At 39.1% G+C, this 18,390-nt stretch overlaps 2 protein-coding genes across 6 annotated transcripts in view; one reads left to right on the top strand and one right to left on the bottom strand.

Moving 5' to 3' along the window:
* Positions 1-5,951, top strand: part of vps13a (vacuolar protein sorting 13 homolog A) — a 46,292-nt gene extending 40,341 nt beyond the window's left edge. For 3 of the 5 annotated variants that reach the window (XM_085179436.1, XM_085179437.1, XM_085179435.1), the window contains 4 exons: positions 4,022-4,107; positions 5,051-5,174; positions 5,300-5,374; positions 5,475-5,951. In XM_085179436.1, coding sequence (XP_085035562.1) covers positions 4,022-4,107; positions 5,051-5,174; positions 5,300-5,374; positions 5,475-5,525 — 336 coding nt within the window. In that variant the 3' untranslated portion in view covers positions 5,526-5,951. Of the gene's footprint in view, positions 1-1,821; positions 1,843-3,012; positions 3,799-4,021; positions 4,108-5,050; positions 5,175-5,299; positions 5,375-5,474 lie in introns of those variants that run through there. The other 2 variants (XM_085179438.1, XM_085179439.1) reach the window with 2 other exon arrangements.
* Positions 5,765-16,307, bottom strand: LOC146506724 (guanine nucleotide-binding protein subunit alpha-14-like). The gene is made up of 7 exons (XM_085179444.1): positions 15,424-16,307; positions 9,966-10,150; positions 9,711-9,865; positions 9,421-9,561; positions 8,687-8,816; positions 8,447-8,600; positions 5,765-7,787 (listed from the first exon to the last, which is right to left on the bottom strand). Exons 1-7 carry the CDS (start codon positions 15,542-15,544, stop codon positions 7,597-7,599), a joined length of 1,077 nt encoding a protein of 358 aa, XP_085035570.1. The 5' UTR covers positions 15,545-16,307; the 3' UTR covers positions 5,765-7,596.
* Between the last annotated feature and the right edge of the window lie 2,083 nt (positions 16,308-18,390).

Genomic DNA, 18,390 nt, shown 5'->3' with positions numbered 1-18,390 from the left:
TAAAGTTGTTTTATCTTTACTGTGATGTGGTGTCATTATCTTTACATTTCAAACTTATTTGACTGATTTTCTTAGCTGTGTTGGATGCCCTAAATCAGGGGTCGGCAACCTGCGGAGGACTAAAGAGCCGCATGCGGCTCTTTAGTCCTTATAGTGCAGCTCCGCGTGGTTTGGGAAAATAAATTAGAAGTATTTAGCTGAAGTGTATTTTATTTATGTTAGTTCTTTTTTAACTTGTAGTTCTAAATTGGAAGATTATTGTAATATTGAAATATAAAAATAAAATTATATTTCATTATTTTTTCATCGCTTAAAATAAGCGTCACACTCGCGGAAGCCGGTGTACCTGCCGAAACGCCGTGCATTTATCGAGACTTTCAATCGAGACCAATTATGGATCTTCGGATCCACATTATGACAGCAGCTGTTCTCCACCATGAACTATGTTAAAAACAAACACCGCTCATGCCTCACAGATGACAGCTTACAGTCCTGCGTAAAGATGAAAGCCCAGATTTGCAGACGCTGTGCATAGAGGTTAAGGAGCAGAAGTCCCATTGTAAACATACCACGGCAGACCTGACAATGTTTCCATGAACATGCTTTTCAGCATCACTTTAGGTACGCTCAGGTGCGTCCGCCTCCCCTGCAGCAGCACTGCAGACCACGCCCCGCCACACACATTAACCAGGTAAAATACATATTTAGGCTGAATTTTGCAAATATCTATTTTTCTTTTTTAGCAGCAGAGTGCTTTAGTTTTTAAAAGTCAGGTCAAGGCTCCAAAAGCCCAAAGGCGATATAAGGGCGGCGGCTCACAACAGTTTTTGTTTGTTACATGGATCATTTTAGTTCAGTTGGGTGTCTTTCCTTTTGTTATATTTCTTTAAGAGTTCAAAATGTGTTAATTACATAAATAAAAAAGTAATTTTCTCTGTAGCACTTCATGGATTTCATAAGCAAAACACCTTAGTTGTTCACACAAAGCATAAAGGTAAAAAAAACAATATATACACTGTTATCTTCCTTTTAGATGTCAAAAAGTATTTGCGGCTCCCAGTGTTTTCCTTTGCGTGGAAACCGGGTCCAAATGGCTCTTTGGGTCTTAAAGGTTGCTGACCCCTGCCCTAAATGGTGGCCTTTGTTGTTTGGGGAAATTTTACTACTGTAGGAATAGGTTTGGCAGTCTCTGAACAAATTACATATTTGTTTAATTTTTGAAGTAAAAAGAAGTCAATACAATCCAATGGGTAAAAAATGAGCAGCCCCCTCCCCCTCATTCCCACTTGATTCACTTTTATGTCTTGAGTGAGTCATTCATCAGTGTTGTGAAAAACTCTTCTTCTGGCAGAGGATGCGATATTGATGCTAAGTAATACTTCATTAATGGTAGAAAGGTTTCAGCTACCGTGTTCCCAGTGTTCAGATGCCATTAAGAAATGAGAGGTCAGTGCAAGACTGACAACCAACACGATGGTTAAGCTGCCAGACTGCAGAATAGCTTATAAACTGAGGCTGGTCCATGTGTATCATTAATGCATATGAGGATGTCCATGCAAGTTTTCAGAAGGAACCTTTATCAGCAACTTTGTTACAAATGTGAACACTGCAGATGGATAGAATTAAAAATGTCTCTTTTTTTATATCACTAAGTTATGGTTAAAAGGAAGCGGCATTGGTTAAATCTTGTAATCTGCAAGGAAGAATAAAAGGGTACAGGAAATAAAAAAAGATTATATTTGCTGTATTTCACACGAGAAATCAACAGAATGTCTGCATATAATCCAAATATATCATGTTTGCCATATTTTCACATTTCAGAGCAGCTTACATGTGTTTCAGGTCTGATATTTAACTAACCTTTTGTTGACATTGTCTAGCTGTGAGTTGGATAGAGTGGGTTGAAGTTTCACATTGTGTTTAATAGTAAAAATCCTAATTTCCCTAAAATTTACAGAAAGGTGATAAATTAAAGCAGCCTACAAGAGAGGCCAGATAACTTCAGCGTACAAATTGGTGCTTTTTTATAAAGATTCTGCAAAATTTAAAGCTAAAAAAAGGGTTTTAAATCTTGTCATATGATTCACATCATTGCCAGTCTGCTCCATGTTGACTGTCTCATCGTTGTGTTTCTAACTTCATCTTCATTCAAGACTTTCTTCAGTTTGTCACCCTTCTGTCTCACCAGCTTAGGTTTGCGTGTGTGTAGTAATGTGTTAGTAACTGAGTTGTTCCTTCAGCTTAAATTAGGACCAGGACATATAGAGTAATAGTACTATAAATCAGAGTAGGTTCTTCAGTTTTATGTTTATGCTTTTGTTAAAAAGCCTTCAACACCATTGTTCCTGATTGTTCCCAAATGTTTCCTTGTGTCTTTGCGAGAAGAGGGAATGCTTATCACAGTCTAAGCTGGGAGGGATTCTGATCTGTTTAAACTGATAGTCTGGCAAATTTCATCTTTTTAGGTCCACCATAATTATCTTATCTGTTCAAACAATAATTAAGCGATTGCATTAGGGCTTTGTGATCTATCCAGTTTACAGCCATTTACATTTTTATAGATCCAAGAGCATTTAATGCTTGTTAGTCTTGTCAGGTCAGATATAATATTTTAAAATTGTTTGTAAATGATTGTGTGAAACTTTTGATGACTCACAAATGCGTGCTTCAGTTCACACACATACAAAGTAATTTGACCTCGAGTAAAATTAGTTTCATTTACAGAAACATTAAAAAAAAAAAAAAGTATTACAGACGCTGGAATACTAGGCCTTCTCTATTTCCTGTGTGATTTCTTAGTTTACACTTGTGGAGCATACCATACGCATTTGTAACACTTTTAAGACGTATTACTCTCCATACTTTTAAAGTCTGAAACTGCAGATTTGAACACTGCTGATAGGTCACTCAGACTTTTCCTTGGCTCTCACCTTGAAGTCGCCTTATCAGCAGAAAGATTCGCACCTTCTGTCTGATCTAACCCTCCACACTTTTCTCCTGTCATGTCCGCAGAGGCAAGTGGCGTACAGTGAATGGCGTAGATCTGGCTCAGAGGATAAGGGGGATGAGTAAAAACAGCTAGCAGTGACAGAAGTGAAAGCTGTAGAGTTGGTGTTTTGTGTGTAGTCTGTGCTGGAGGGTTGTCCCAAAGTTTGGAGATCATGTTTGGTTAGATTAAAGTGAACCAAAGTAGGGACTTTCATTACTGGTGTCACTGGTTTAGAAGTATTTTTTTATATATATATTTTGTTGTTAACTGTGTTTTTGTTTTTTTTCATCACCCTTTTTTTGTTTGTTTTGTTTTTTTCCCTGCTCCACAACAACAAACTAAAAATGATCTCCAGCCACCATTTTTCAGCCAAGTCCAACTTGGCTGTAAACCTCGTATCACATGACCATTAACCATTCATGATTAAGGTTGATGCATTTGTTTCCTGCTGGAGAAGGTTTGTGTGAAGGTCACACATGCTGACTCGTATGATCTAATCAGAAAACTAAAGTTTGAAAATCTGTGTCCTCTTGTCCAAAATAAAACACAGTCCTAACACTTGTAAAGGTCTCTCAATTAAATATCCTGAAATGTCATCTGAGAGCTACATGTTAACAGTGCAATGTTTATGCATTTTTTTAAAAAGCCATTGTTGTGGACCAGGCTTTATTTTCTCATTAGTTTACTTATTAGTGTTCATTTTTAAGTCATCATAATCACACTTTTTTCCTTCATTGTTATGTTTTTTGTGTCATTACTTGGAACCTTTCACTGATATTTTGTTCTTAATAAAGTCTTTGCATTTCAAACTTCCACCTGCCATCGTCTTTGTTTCATCCTGTGCTGCATCTGCATCCCACAACATGTTCCAGTCTCGTTACAGGGAAGCTATTGTGCAGATACTGATTCACTGTTTTTGCTGTGGTAGCTCATGCTTCCTTTACTTTTATATACAGTTTTTGACAGACAGTGACGTATTTTTCAATGTTGTTGTTTGGACAGATATTTTTCTAGTCTCTTTCCTTTTTTTAGAAAATTGAGAATGGACGTTTTGCCAGCTACAGGTACTTTGCTCATGCTAAAGTCAATGAATCTGACTTCCTCATGATCACCAAGAGGTGAGTGGTTTTGTTTGGGGGGTTTTCTTTACCCTTTTTTGTTTGTTTTCTTCTGTTCAACAAAGTGTTTTACTTGAGATAATGACCAAGAGCTGAGATATAGTTCAAATGATGCATAATTTTTCTTTTCTAATCAGTTTGGATGCTAAGTTTTTTTGTAAAATTTATATAGTATTTGCGTATTTCTACCAAGGCTTTCAGATAAATTGCGAAGAAAATTATTTCCTTTGTTTTGATTTGTTATAATCTTCTGATGTACCTCTTGTACTTGACTCTCTATTAATTAACTAATGTAAAGATTCGAGTTCATACTTCTGACATGCAGTACCTTCATTGCAGCCCACACACTAACATAGACTGTATAAAACTTGGATGTAGCAGGCGTGGTGTCGGCTGTTGCTTTGTGGAGCCCCATTTTGAATCCTGGAGATGAGCATTTCCACTGCTGCTCTCTTGGTTTAAGCCCCCCCCCCCCCCCCCCCCCCCCCAAAAAAAAAAAAAAACAAAAAAAACAACAGCAAAAAATCCCGCCCAAAATATGGATGTAACGAGATAGTAAGCTGTATACTGACTGGGAAGTCATTTTGAAGATATATTCAAAAATCCATTTTTTTAAATTCAGTTAGATCAAAATGAAAGATTGACCCACAAACTGAGCTGGAAAAAGTTTAGAGTCGAGACAGGAAGCTGTTTTCACAAAGATAGGACCAAAAGTCTTTTTACAACCACAGCTATCGCCATCTGGTGGCATTCACATCAAGGTTTAAGGCACTCCCATGTTGGCTTCAGCTTATGTCTTTTTACTTTTTTAATGCCTAAGACTGGAAATCATTGTTTTTGGGATAAAGAAACTGAAATATAAATATATAAAATTAGTTTAAATTTTTCTTTGTTCTTCCACAAGATATTCATTCCTTTAACACACTCATCTTTTTTTTTCCAGGGGAATATTTTTTGTGACCAAAGGCACTTTTGGTCAGCTGACCTGTGAGTGGCAGTATCTGTTTGAAGAGTTCACCAAGGATCCAACCATTATAGAGGACCGCCGACTTCGCATTGAGGCCAAGGTAAAAACAAACAAACAAAAAAGCTGTTACCTTTATTTACTACCCAAATTTTTCTTTATTATTATTATTATTATTATTATTATTATTATTATCACTTCTGCACTGAACCTCGCCTTCCACTGCAGGAGAGAGTGAAGTCAGTCTTTCATGCCAAAGAGTTTGGGAAGATAATAAACTTCAAAACTCCAGAGATAGCCAAAGTAAGTTTGCAATTTGGACTCAAGCTGATATTTCCTTGCAGTCGGGATACACGACTAGTGAAAATAATTAGTTCTAACTTTGGTCATTATTTATTTTCAGTGGGTTCTCACCAAATTGGAGGATGCAAGAGAGAGTTTACCTAAGTACTGACTCTGAAGATCGAGAAATGCTAAACACACGAGCTCTGTGTGTGCCAGTGCCTTTTTTTCTTTACTGCATGCTACTTTTTTCCACTCCATGTGTGACTAGTGAATAAACGATGCTCTATGTGGACTGTCGGTGTGTCGGGGCTGAAAGACAGAGTATGCATGTAGAGTTTGCTGATTTCCATCCACTTTGCTTTGCATTCATTATTTTACACCTGATCATGTTTTTTGTTTTTATTATGGTTTTCTTTATTAAAACGTTAAGTCTGGAGTTTACAAACAGGTTCTGTTATTGCCTGCTTGAAGGATTGTATGAATGGAGGATTGTGATTCCTTAGATGTACTTGTTCTAATCAAACACACATTAAAGCTGCTGCTGGATGAACTTTGAAAGGGGAAAAGAATGAGCGGGCCTCCACCTGCAGCTCGTACCTCTCAGTTTCAAGTCTCTCCCACCAGATGAGCGCAGGATTTTGCACATTACGTATAGTTAAAAAGGGATTTTTGTTGACCTTGAGCTTCATGTGGATACCCCCGGTTCTAGCGGGTTAAAACCTTTTTAACCCTCCACCTCTTTCTCACTGCCCAAGAGAGCCAAGAGGAGGTAGAGGACTCCCGCTCCCTCACAAACGCTATTGTTGACACACACACACCCCCCCCCCTTTCATAATGACACCAAAAACATTTTTGCCTACCATAGCTTTAGAGATTCAGTTTAACTTTCATTTCTGGATGTAAAGGACGATTTGGGTGTAGAAATGTCAATCTTAACAGTGACTGATAGGGGAAAAAAAATCCCTCGAGTATCACTGAGGCCAAATTAACCATAATTGTTGTAGCACATTTAATGTTGAACACTGTTTCTTTTATTGGATTATATAAAAGGCATGCTAATATGAATTAGTATGGCTTTATAGTACACATAATTCAAAAAATGTGCATCCTTAAAGTTCTTCTTTTTCCTATTTTTTATACATTGCAGAATAAAGACTGTTGAGTGTGTGAGTCAGAGATGCATGCTATTTTTATACTGTACTTACATGCATCCGTTTGCTGTATATGACCTAATATGATGTCTATCTGTATATATCCATCCTCGCATCAGACTTTATGAGGAGGTTGCAGTATGAAATTTTGTGATTTTTATGTTTTTATACCACACATATGCAATGCCAAACATGCTGATGAATTATACAGAGAAAAGGTATATATTGAAAATAAAGGAATGCTAATTATTATTATTATCAGCTGCTGTTTACTCTGATGTAAATTTCAAAGATTTGATTTTGGTCTTGGGCGCATCACGATATAATATCACTCAATTTCATTTACATCGTTTTGTTTTCGGGGAACAAAATATTCACTGCAGTGGCTTTTTCTTTTTCATGCTGTTTTCAATAAAGTTTTTTTGAATTCAAAGCAGTCTTTGTTTATTCCTCGCACCAAGAAAACGTCAGGCACCTGACTTGTACTCTTTATTAAATAATTATATCTTTATTGAAAATAACCATAAATAGAAGAAACAGTTGTATTTTTTTCATAAAGCACATCTCAGACTATTTACATCTGACACTCTGCTGACTGTCCTGAGTAAATAAGGCACTTACATGCGTCTCAGTGTTAGAGCAACCATTTCTAAACATTATGAAATCACAAAACTGGGCTAAAGAGCATCCTTGTCAAACTATTACATAGGGATACATTTACATACATTAAAGCACTCAGATCATATGTCTATTTAAATAAGTAGTTCACACAACGGATCAGTTACTTGCTACTAATTTTCACTTTCTCATTTCCACTGTAAAGTATCATTTACAGCAAATACTAAAAAACTACAAGGGAAACTAAAGCATCTACACACAATTTCATGTTAGACGGTGACTGGTCTGAGTATGTCTGGTACAGGATGTTTGTATTCTCTCTCTTTTGGATCTCCCTTGTTAGAAATGAAACAATTTCAAATTGCTTCTTTTTTTTGGTTTAAGCTTGATTGATAATTACATTCTTTTTTATTTCGGCTTTCCTCAGGTCTTCTCTTGTATGCATTTGCTCCTGTGCTGTATGCAACCTTTCTACACCAGGTTGAAGTCCCCGAGGTTGTGCCTGAGGATGGCTGTTTTCACGTCCTTGAAGATTAAGCGGATGTTTTCTGTGTCTGTGGCGCAGGTGAAGTGAGAATACAACGTCTTGTCCTTCTCCGGGTTTTGTTCTTGGTACATTTTTAGGATGAATTTTTGAGCTGCTACTTGATCCTGCTGAGGTCCTGCAATTCAGGGTTGATATTATTTAAATATGTCAGTAAATTCAACATACGCTCACCAGACACTTTATTGGGTAGACTTGTTCAACTGCTTGTTAATGCAAATATCTAATCTGCCAATTACATGACAGGAACTCAATGCATTTTACGACCTGCTGAAGTTCAAACTGAGCATCAGAATGGGGAAGAAAAGTGATTTAAGTGACTTTAAATGTTGGTACCAAACAGGCTGGTTTTTTAAAAAAAAACAATCAATTATTTTATTTTGAATAAATTATGTGTTTTTTTAATGCAGAAAAAATTTGGTGACTTTCTTGTGGGCTTGTATCAAGGAGGGAGGGGCGGAGCTGAGACTAATGATTGCCAATGTGGACCAAAGTTCCTGCTGAATGTTTTCAGCTCCCTTTCAAATCTCAGCCATGAAGAATTAAACCAATTCTGATGGTAAAGGAGGTTCAACCTGGTACCAGCAAAGTGTACCTAATATAGTGTCAGTTGAGTATTTTTAGTCTATTTCAACACTTCCATAAACATGAGTACCGTGATTGTATGATGAAGGACTTAATATAAGTTTCATTCATTCTGTTTAGATCAGCTAAGTAATTACAAATCTTGTGGTGGAATAAGAGCTGAAATCAAGATGAGCATTCACTCAGTCTAACCTGTGAATTCAGGGAAGTAGGTGGATAAGTGAGAGTACAAGATCTTCTCCTTAAGGATGTCGGTCTTGTTGAGGAAAAGTATGACAGATGAGCGCTGGAACCAGGGGTAGGTGATGATGGTCTTGAACAGGGCCTTGCTCTCCTCCATGCGGTTCTGAATGTTTAAAGGGATCAAGCACATGTAAAACTCCAGGAGGATGTAAACTGAATTCATCATTTGCTGTGTTGTTAAATTCTCACCTCATTGTCGCACTCAGCCAGGACCTGATCGTATTCGCTGAGTGCCACCAAGAAAATGATGGAGGTGACGTTCTCAAAGCAGTGGATCCACTTTCTCCGCTCTGATCTTTGACCACCCACATCAACCATCCTGTCATAAAAGCAGCCAAGAAAAGTCACGCCACCTTCGAGGTCGGTGCCATGCCTGTGGCCAGTTACAGTGCTGCTGCCATTATTTTGGTTCATAGAGTATTTCAAAGTAGAATGGGAGGCAGAGCTTTCAGCTTTCAGGCCCCTCTTCTGTGGAACCAGCTCCCAGTTTGGATTTGGGATACAGACAGCCTCTCTACTTTTAAGATTAGATTTAAAACTTTCCTTTTTGATAAAGCATATAGTTAGGACTGGATCCTACCTTAGTTATGCTACAATAGGTCTAGGCTGCATTGGCTTCCCATGAAGCACTGAGTTACACAGTGTGTTATTTGTCCTGTCGCCCTCACCTTATCCCCGAACAGTTGCAGCAGATGGCCGCCCCTCCCAGAATCTGAGTCTGTTAGAGTTTTCTTCCTGTTAAAAGGGAGGTTTTCCTTGCTACTGTCACCAAGTGCTTTTTCAAAGGGAGTTGTTTAATTGTTGGCACTTTCTCAGCATTACCGTAAAGCACCTTGAGGCGACTGCTGTTGTCATTTGATGCTATATAAATTCAACTGAACTGAAACGCTGTGCAGTGCAGAAGATGTCAATATGCACCTCACCTGAAAATGACATTCTGATCCTTAGACAACATGTCAAAGGGGTATTCAATGATACCGGTGGTTGGGACTCGGACTCTGAGGATGTCGTCAAGGTCAGGTATGTATGAGGGCTGTGAAATCCGATCCAGATCTGTGAGATAGCTAAAAAGAAAAATATGCAGGGAGAAAAAAACACTAAGAAAGGAGAAATATAGAAAACACTAGAAAACTTACAATTTAAACCAAATTTGATCTAGAAAAGTACAGATATCTGCGCACACTGTTAAACATCATAAATGCCTAATTCTCACTATTTGGTGGAGTCGGACAGCTGGTACTCCCTGCGCCGATCATAGCACTCCTGTATTCCAGGATCATCCCACAGACTCTTGACAGCCATGGCGAGGTTGCTGTCTAAGTCCTCCACTTTATCCACCTCCACCTCCAGGACTGCGCTGGCATGGCTCTATGGACACACAGAGAAGACAAAAAGACAGTGAGGTAATTGTAGTCCATCCATCAAGTCTTTATTGTAAAGGACTGGAACAGAGTCAGTCTGCCTGTACCTGGTTCTGGGGATCAGTGAAAGATATACCAAGAGCCTCCATAGCTCGGACCATTGTCTGCATGGACGTGTAGATGTTCTGGTACACCAGCTTGGCATAGCTCCTCTTGTCCTTGTCTGTATATCCTCCTCCATGGATAATCCTCATTTGTTTGATAAAGGTGCTCTTTCCACTCTCTCCGGTGCCTGTGAGACACATTGAGGATTAAACTCAATAATAGATTTATTTGGTCTACAATTTTTTTGCAGCGTTGCAAATTAACATTCTGCAAATCAAACCAAAGTAAACATCTGCTGGCTGCGTGAGGAGACAGGAATGCAGTTTTATGTCTAAGGTCTGTTTTTAAAAATCTGCATTCACGTGACAGCCGGTTTCTCAGCAGTGCTCATTGGTGCAGGATTTGACCATTTTAATTGTCATGTTTCTGTTTTTTAAAGAACTCATGCTGATGGTTAGATGAGTCAATTACGGCTGCTTTCATTGTCTTGATTTTGATGCCAGACAACAGGTTCTCATAGTACCTAGAAGTATTTAAGTAAAAGCATCAAAACAACCAGTAATAACATTAGTTTAACTACAGCTATAAAGAGGAAGAAAATAAATGTTAAGTATAAGAAAATTAGACTACTTATTGTACAAGCATTATAGTATAAATACTGAAATGTGTAAGCATCACTTATTTGCAGGTTGATATGGAGCTCATATGTGTGCTGCTGAGAGCTACATAGATAATATTTTATTAAATGTATTGATATGCACACACTTACTAGAGAAATTACCCTATAGTATAATACTTTGAGTGGTGGAGGGATGTTTTATTTTGTCATGCCTCTATAATTATTTGCCTTTGTTCCCTGCCTGAGCAAATCAACCCCAGAAGCCCTGCAAACGGTCCAGAATGTGGCTGTGAGGCTGCTCAACAGGTCCTTAAAAGGTCCCATGTAACACCGATTCTTTCTTCTTTAGGCTGACTTCCAAGATTTTAGTGCTCACTTTCGGTCTGAACCATTTAACGGAGCGGCTGTGCCTCAAGAGCTAGAGCAGGTCATTTAGCTGTTGTAAGGCTGGTGGTTTGATCCCCGGCTGCTCCGCTCTGCATGCCAAACTATCCTGGAGAAAGATACTGAACCTTGAGTTGTTGTGTGTGGTCAGTGCTAGCTAGATGTTTGACCTTTAATTGTGCTAATTAAATTGGAAATGGACTGGTTTATTTCCAGTTTACCATGGTCAGTTGCCTCCCTGTATTAGTAAATTACTACATTCATATGCAAATACGAGATCTTTGAGGTCAGCTGATCAGTGCTTGCTGGTGGTTTCTGGTCCAGGTTAAAGATAAAAGATGAGCCTAATTTTCTACTCTTCATTTATCCCAAGAGAAGATATTATGGCCACTGCAAACAAGCAAATTTAGCTCTCTGCTGAAAAGACACAAAAGAAAAAAGTCATGGGAGTCTCTATCCCTCCTTACAGTGACAATTTTAAACTTGAAGTTGTCTATGATACAGTAAAATGTACCCCTGCCCAGTGTCATGCATCCATGCCCCTTCTGCAAGAGCATGGAGTTTATATATATACTTTAAAATATTACTGAGCTGCATCCTGGTGAGTTATTACTGCAACTCAATATTTATAATATTAACATTAAAAAAGATCCAAATTTGAATTATTACATGTGATGTTGCACAGGTGTTGCATACTGTATGCCAGCTGGCAGCTGCCTGGCAGCTACATTAAAGACCCATCTGTCTTTTTATAAACGGCTTTTTACTAAGAGATAAGTTGAAAGAAATAAAAACAAGTTCTGTGACAACTCTCAATACCCAGCTTGTCCACGCAGGGACGCAAGCTGAACGATTTGAATGTATATTTGACTGCCAAAGGGACACTCGTCAATATCCGAGAACAGGAAGTTTAAATATCACAAATTGCCCGAAATAAAATTCAACATATCATTCGTAACTTTAGTTTCACCTGGTTGAATAAAATATTTTAGTCAACCTTTGGAACATAATTTGCTTCTGAAGAATGACCTTCCTTTGGTCAGATGGAAAAATAAATAAAACAAAAACCCTCCCAACTTCCAATAATAAATTCAACAAGAACGGCGCACTTTTTCACCCTGAAACCTTTCCTGAGTGACAGGATCATATGCATGCTTATTAACTCAGAGACTCAGTGTGTATTTGAACTCAAGCTCTCTATCTAAAAGGTCTTTCGATTAACTTATATTTCACTAAAACATACTTTACTAGATGAATACATACCTGTTCTTATTAAAAGCTATGAAAACCACACACACACAGAGTCCCTTTCTCCCATGTTACTCTTCAGCTCTTACAGCAAAAGCTCGTAATTTTCTCATTGAGATCACATGATGCACAGCCGATTTGGTAAACAAATGTGTTTGTTAACAGACCTGAATATTGGAGGTTGCTGTGTTTGTGTATGTGTGGGTTTATGCAGGGATGGGTGGGGAGTTTCACCTTTTGGGCAGTCGGTGTGTGCGTGTGTGTCCAGCATGTATGACACAACTTCTTATCTGCACACTTCCTCAATTAGGGAACGCTGAACACGAGGCGGTGGTGCCCATGTGAATGAATGTGGTGCTAGTGTCATGAGATAATGGCTACTGTCAAAGTCTGCCCTCTCCATTTTTTTTTGTCACAACTGAAATGTACCTGCCAGGCAGCGACTGTCCAGAGGCACAAAACAAAAAACAAGAGAAGTCACTAATCTGCAAAATTTGACTTTTAAAAACAAACAAACAAACAAACAAAAAAACAAGATCCAGCAGATCTACTGCTACATTCAAACATCTTCCAGTTAAAAATAACAGAAAAAAACAACACTTCTTCCAAAAAAAAAGAACCAAACAGTATTTCAGTGTCTATATATGTAAATGTATGTATAGATATTTGAGGGTATATATCGAAGGTATGTGTATATCCATATTTGTAAGTGTGCGCATGTGCATGTATACATTTAAACATGTTTATATGCATATATAGTATAAATATTATAATATAAATAATATTATTTATTAAAACTGTGATAAACGATCCTGTAGCGTGGGTAGGTGTGTAGGTGTGTAGGTGAATGTAAGGATACATGTATGTATAGATGTATAATTGCATATGTTTGTTGTATGCTATGCACATCATGTGTAGGTATAAATGCACTTTTATGTGTATGTGGGTAATTGGCAGGTCATTTGAAAGTAAGATAAATATTGCTATCATTCCATAAATAGGAAGGAGGGGTAGGATCATATAAGTTTATACTTCTTCTTAATCCTTCTCCGGCATAAAAAGTTGAGTTATTTATACACAGATGACTAACATACTGAATATTTGACTATACCTATCTACTGAGCTGTGATGACTCGGTATGCAAGTCGGCAGCTGTTCAAGTCAAATTTAAGGCCTCTGAAAAAAAAAGGGCAGAAAGTGAAGGTGTTGATCTCTTGCACTCTGAGTAGACCTGACTCTAACCATCCTAATGAAATCCACTGAGAGCTGAGTCACTCTGACCAGGTAACAAAAGGTTACTTTCTAGATCATGGCTGTCATACTCCTTTTACACTGTGGCCCACACAGAGCCCTGTTTGATCTTAGTGAGCTGGAGCAGTAGATTTATTACCTGGAAAAGAAAACCCTCCAAATCATTCCTCTTTCTGTCAGAGAGTTATCTCTGGGATGCTGGGATGATAGCTCCTTCAGGACTTAAACTCCGGTCAGAGAGTGGGGCATAGAGAGTGATGTCCGGATATACTTTAATGGAAGTTAACAGCAGCGCAACAGTACACCAGTAGGCATACTGAACAAGTGTGGGAGGGGCGGACATGCGTGTGGTTCATTGCACTTATAGCGATGCGACTGAAATATAAGGAGACTTTCGGTCACCGTCAGTGTAAAGACATTTAAGTATACATTAAATACCTCAGACAGCATGAGAAAAACAAATGCATTTGCAACAGAAACACTCCAACGTTACTCTTTGTTCTCCCACTTTAAGAAAGGAGAATGATGAAATGCTTAAAAATGACAGAAAAAAAGCAGTTTATTTCCCAGACTTTATCCTGCAGACTGACTTTGGTGCAGCATGACCGGGCAGTTGGTGTCTTTGTTGCTAAGAAGGCTTTAAAACTGACATAAAATACACTTTGAATAATAACATTTATGTCCTTCTTCTTTGCATTTACCACATTATTCAAAGTTATCGCCTCTGTCAGTGCACCCCAGGGTAGTTGTGGCTACAATGTAGCTTGCCATCACCAGTGTGTGAATGTGTGTGTGAATGGGTGGATGACTGAATGTAGTGTAAAGCGCTTTGGTGTCCTTAGGGACTAAGTAAAGTGCTATACAAATACAGGCCATTTACCATTTATTTAGGGGGCTGGATTGGGCTCTTTGATGGCGGCCCTGGGCCTTATGTTTGAAACTCTTTCAGCCTGAACAGAGACATCAGGGTCATCCTTTTTTCTGGAAAGTCCCTCCACTTTTTGACTTCTCTCAACTACCTTTGTGATGCGTTAAACAAAACTGCTGCAGTCCAGCTGTCTGTAACAGCCTACAGTGAGCTGAGAAAATGTTTTTGTTTTGAAGCAAATGAATGTTGGGTTGGGGGCAGAAACATAACGCTGTGTTTTGAGTGAAATGATCTGCTAAGAGAACAGTTGGTAAAAACCAATAGCTCGTGCTCCGTGATGCATTTGCATGACTTTTGCATGAAACGCTAGTTATGGCTTTCAAACACACCATTGACCAAGGCGTGGATGGTTCCTGAAGTGCTCCCACACTACTGCAGTAAAATGCGCCCCCCCCCTCCCCCCATATTCAGGAAGAGTGTGTGTGTGTGTGTGTGTGTGTGTATTTCTGTGGCCAGGTGGAGACTTACCGACCCCAGCAGACAAAAAGTACTCAAGGATTCAAACCTCCGACCACGCGTAAAATCAATGGCAGTGTCATGGCGCGCGGCTGCGCATACCCTGGATGTTCTCCGAAAGCCAGTGCGCCTCAACTGTGAAATGCTGCTCATGACTTGAATCCTCTCATGTACACGTGTCAATGACAAAATGTTGCGTGCTGGATATAATATATATAAAATAACATATTTGCCTTCTAAAGTGTGCATTTTACTTTCATATGACTAAATGAATACTAGTCGACAGGCGTCAGAGCTCTGTCCCACCTGCCACGATACCCGTGGCCATGAAGCGGTGAAGTAATGGCAAATTTTGAGCTGTCTCCCACAACTGAAAATGAAAACGCCTGGATCATTCCACTAGAGGAACAACTTTAAGAGCAAATGTTTTAAAGCTTTTCTTTTGCCCGGAAAAGAACATTTATGGCTACAATCAAGATCAAACCTTTGAATGATTTACAGCAGAGCACGAGGAGAATGAGGAGGACTCCGTGAAGTCACCCTCCGAGCTGGTGTTCAGGTTAGTGATGCTCACCTAAAAGCAGCAACTTGAGCTCCCTGCGAGAGTCCTCCTTGTCCCTCCGCAGCTGCTTCTCAATCTCCTCGTTGATCCTCTGGTTCTCTCTCTCCTCCGCTGAAACACAGCATCCAGCCATCGCTGAAGGTCACCAGGTTGCTCTCCAACGACCACTCGGCTGTAAAAATGTCGCAGGCTTTGATTAAAGAAAGAGTAAAAAAAGAAAAAGGAAACTCAGACGTGTTAAAAAATACTCCTTCTTTGCCCCCTCTTGCACTTCACAACTTCAGACGCAAAAAGGCACAGAGCATCTTCAAAACTGCGCCTTCGACTTCCACAGAAACAGAAAAGTTTGCTGTTAAAATATAAAGTGCTAGATTTCAGGGGTAAGTCCAAAGCTCTCTCTCTGTGTTTTTTTAAGCATCGAGGTGTACAACAAGGTGCACCACGAGCTGTTCCTATTGGACAAAGTGCTGCAGTTATACTCTACCTGGACGACACTTCAGCTTTATCCTGACGAATCGGGAGGGCGTGGCACCGGCTACAAATAGAAAAGGATAAAATGGGAAGTTCGCTGCCACAACCTGTGGAAACGGTGAGCGAGGAGGAATTCACCTGTAGATGAGTTTTAATCGGACATGGAGTGCCATGGCTCATTCTTAGAAGTGCTCCACGCTGTGCTCGTTTTCCTTGGAAGTTTCTATAATATCACACTCGTAATTCACGAGTCTTGATGATATTAAATCATGGTTCGCGTTAATTTTTTTTGCATATAAATGATCAAAAAATATCATACTGTTCACCACCTGTTCTTCCCCAAATGTTGACCTTGGCCCACCCGAAAAGTTCAGAACCTCGTTTGCCAAAGATTTAGGAGTGTTTCTCGCAGGAGCGATTTTAGCCCAAAATGTCTGTCTGTCTGTCTGTGCGATTTTAGCACCCCCAAAAAGAATCAAAGCACCCCCAAAGATTCTTACCTTTTTGATGTTTGCGTGACACACTAATATAAAAAGCATACAGTACTTGGTTGAGACTTAACATTTTAACAACAAAAGTATAGTATAGTATCCCCCCCCCCCCCCCCCCAAAAAAAAAAAGAAAAAAAGAAAAAAAAGAAAAGGTTTGTTCCAGCTCTCCCCTTCTCTGGCTCTAGCGCTCTTGCTGCCAGAGCGATGATGGCTGAGACTCAGCAGAGCGGGGGTGTAAGTGCCTGGCTTAAAACAGGACATATTAGCTGCATTTAACCTTCAGTTACTCTTTATATAGTTAGGTAGGAGGCCATGTTTCTTTTTAGCTGAAAAACATTACACCCAGGCAACCTGCAGTGTTGAAAACTTTTCCGTAGATGTTTGCTACCCTACAATCCCTCCTGCTCTGTAGTAAAATCAGCAACATTTGACCGTCCCGTTGCTCCCATTGAAATGTATACAGCCTATTTAAAATCTAAAACTTAAAATTGTAGCCTGCTGTTGTTGCCACTGTCCTGTTTGAAATGGATACTAACTAGCTGACTGACTGAATGCCCATTAACCTTATAACTCCCGGTGTGTGTGTGTGCGTGTGTGTGTGTGTGCGTGTGTGTGTGTGTGTGTGTGTGTGTGTGTGTGTGTGTGTTTAAATGCACCAAGGAGACAGTCATAGAGAACTCGGGACAACTGGAGACATCTAAGGATGCAGGGACTGAAAGAAACAGGAAAGAAGTCTCATCGTGACGTGTAAAGTTTATCTTGCCTTGCTGGGCAGCTCTCTGGGTGCTCAGCACCCTCAAAGCTCTAATCCTAGAATTGCCCCTGGTTTCTCAATAGCTCTTTCTCATTTGAGAAACAAAGAAATTTTTTTATTAAAACCAGCTCTTTCTAAATGGGGGGGCCATTGCAAAAATCAAGACCATGTTGTCATCTGCCGATTTTGAGAGAGTGAGACATGCATTTATCTTTTCTAGGCTTGACTATTGCAATAGTCTTTATTTTGGTATTAACCAGGCCTTACTCTCGCGTCTGCAGTTAGAATACGGCGGCCCGACTCCTGACAGCCTGCACTCGCAAATTTGATCATATCTCCCCAATCCTGGTACGTTTACACTGGTTACCAGTACGTCGTAGAATCAACTTCAAGATTTTGTTGTTTGTCTTTAAATCTCTGAATGGATTAGCTCCATCTTATCTCTTGGACCTTTTAACAAAAAAGAATCCAAGTAGAGCTCTTAGGTATGGAATGCCAGGACTGCCATAATGAATTAATTAAATATTTAATTAAGTGTGGCAATAATTAAATAAAATTGGAAATAATTAATTAATCCTAATTAACCCTAACCCCAATATTTACGACACATTTAATTAATTATTTACACATTTAATTAATTATTGACATATTTAATTAATTAATTAATTGTTGACATATTTAATTAATTAATAACACACTATAACACACAAGGAACAGAGGCAATGGAGCATAGGTGCTAGCAACTAACTCAAATGAAAGGACTGTTAGTGCTAGTTGTGTGTACAGTGAAAGGTCGGGTCACAGCCTACTTAAGCGTAGAAGGTTCATAAGAGCATTGTTGAGAGACTAAAGTTTACTCAAGACAAGAAGTTATGTTTTGGCTATCTGAACTCTGGTCATCACTCCAAAGATTGTGAAAGCAGAGAAACCTGTGACACATGTAATAAAAGGCATCCAACATGTCTTCATGACAATCATACTAAGGAAGAGAGAACAAGGAAAAATCAAACCAAGAACAGTGACAGGACAAGACAAACGAACTCAGATGTCTCACAAGACGACAGTGTTACACCAACAACAAGTGAAGCAACTTCTAACAGAGTCAGAATGTTGACGACACTCACACATCTTCCATTATTCCAGTATGGGTTTCAACCAAAGGTGAGCCAGAGCATGAAATTCTTGTGTATGCACTCCTTGATACACAGAGCAATACAACCTTTATTCTTGAAGAAATGGCACAAGCTCTGCATATAAAAGGTG

This window comes from Neolamprologus multifasciatus, chromosome 12 (genome assembly GCF_963576455.1).
Source record: "Neolamprologus multifasciatus chromosome 12, fNeoMul1.2, whole genome shotgun sequence".
Taxonomy (NCBI): domain Eukaryota; kingdom Metazoa; phylum Chordata; class Actinopteri; order Cichliformes; family Cichlidae; genus Neolamprologus; species Neolamprologus multifasciatus.
This window is presented reverse-complemented; position numbering and strand designations above follow the sequence as displayed.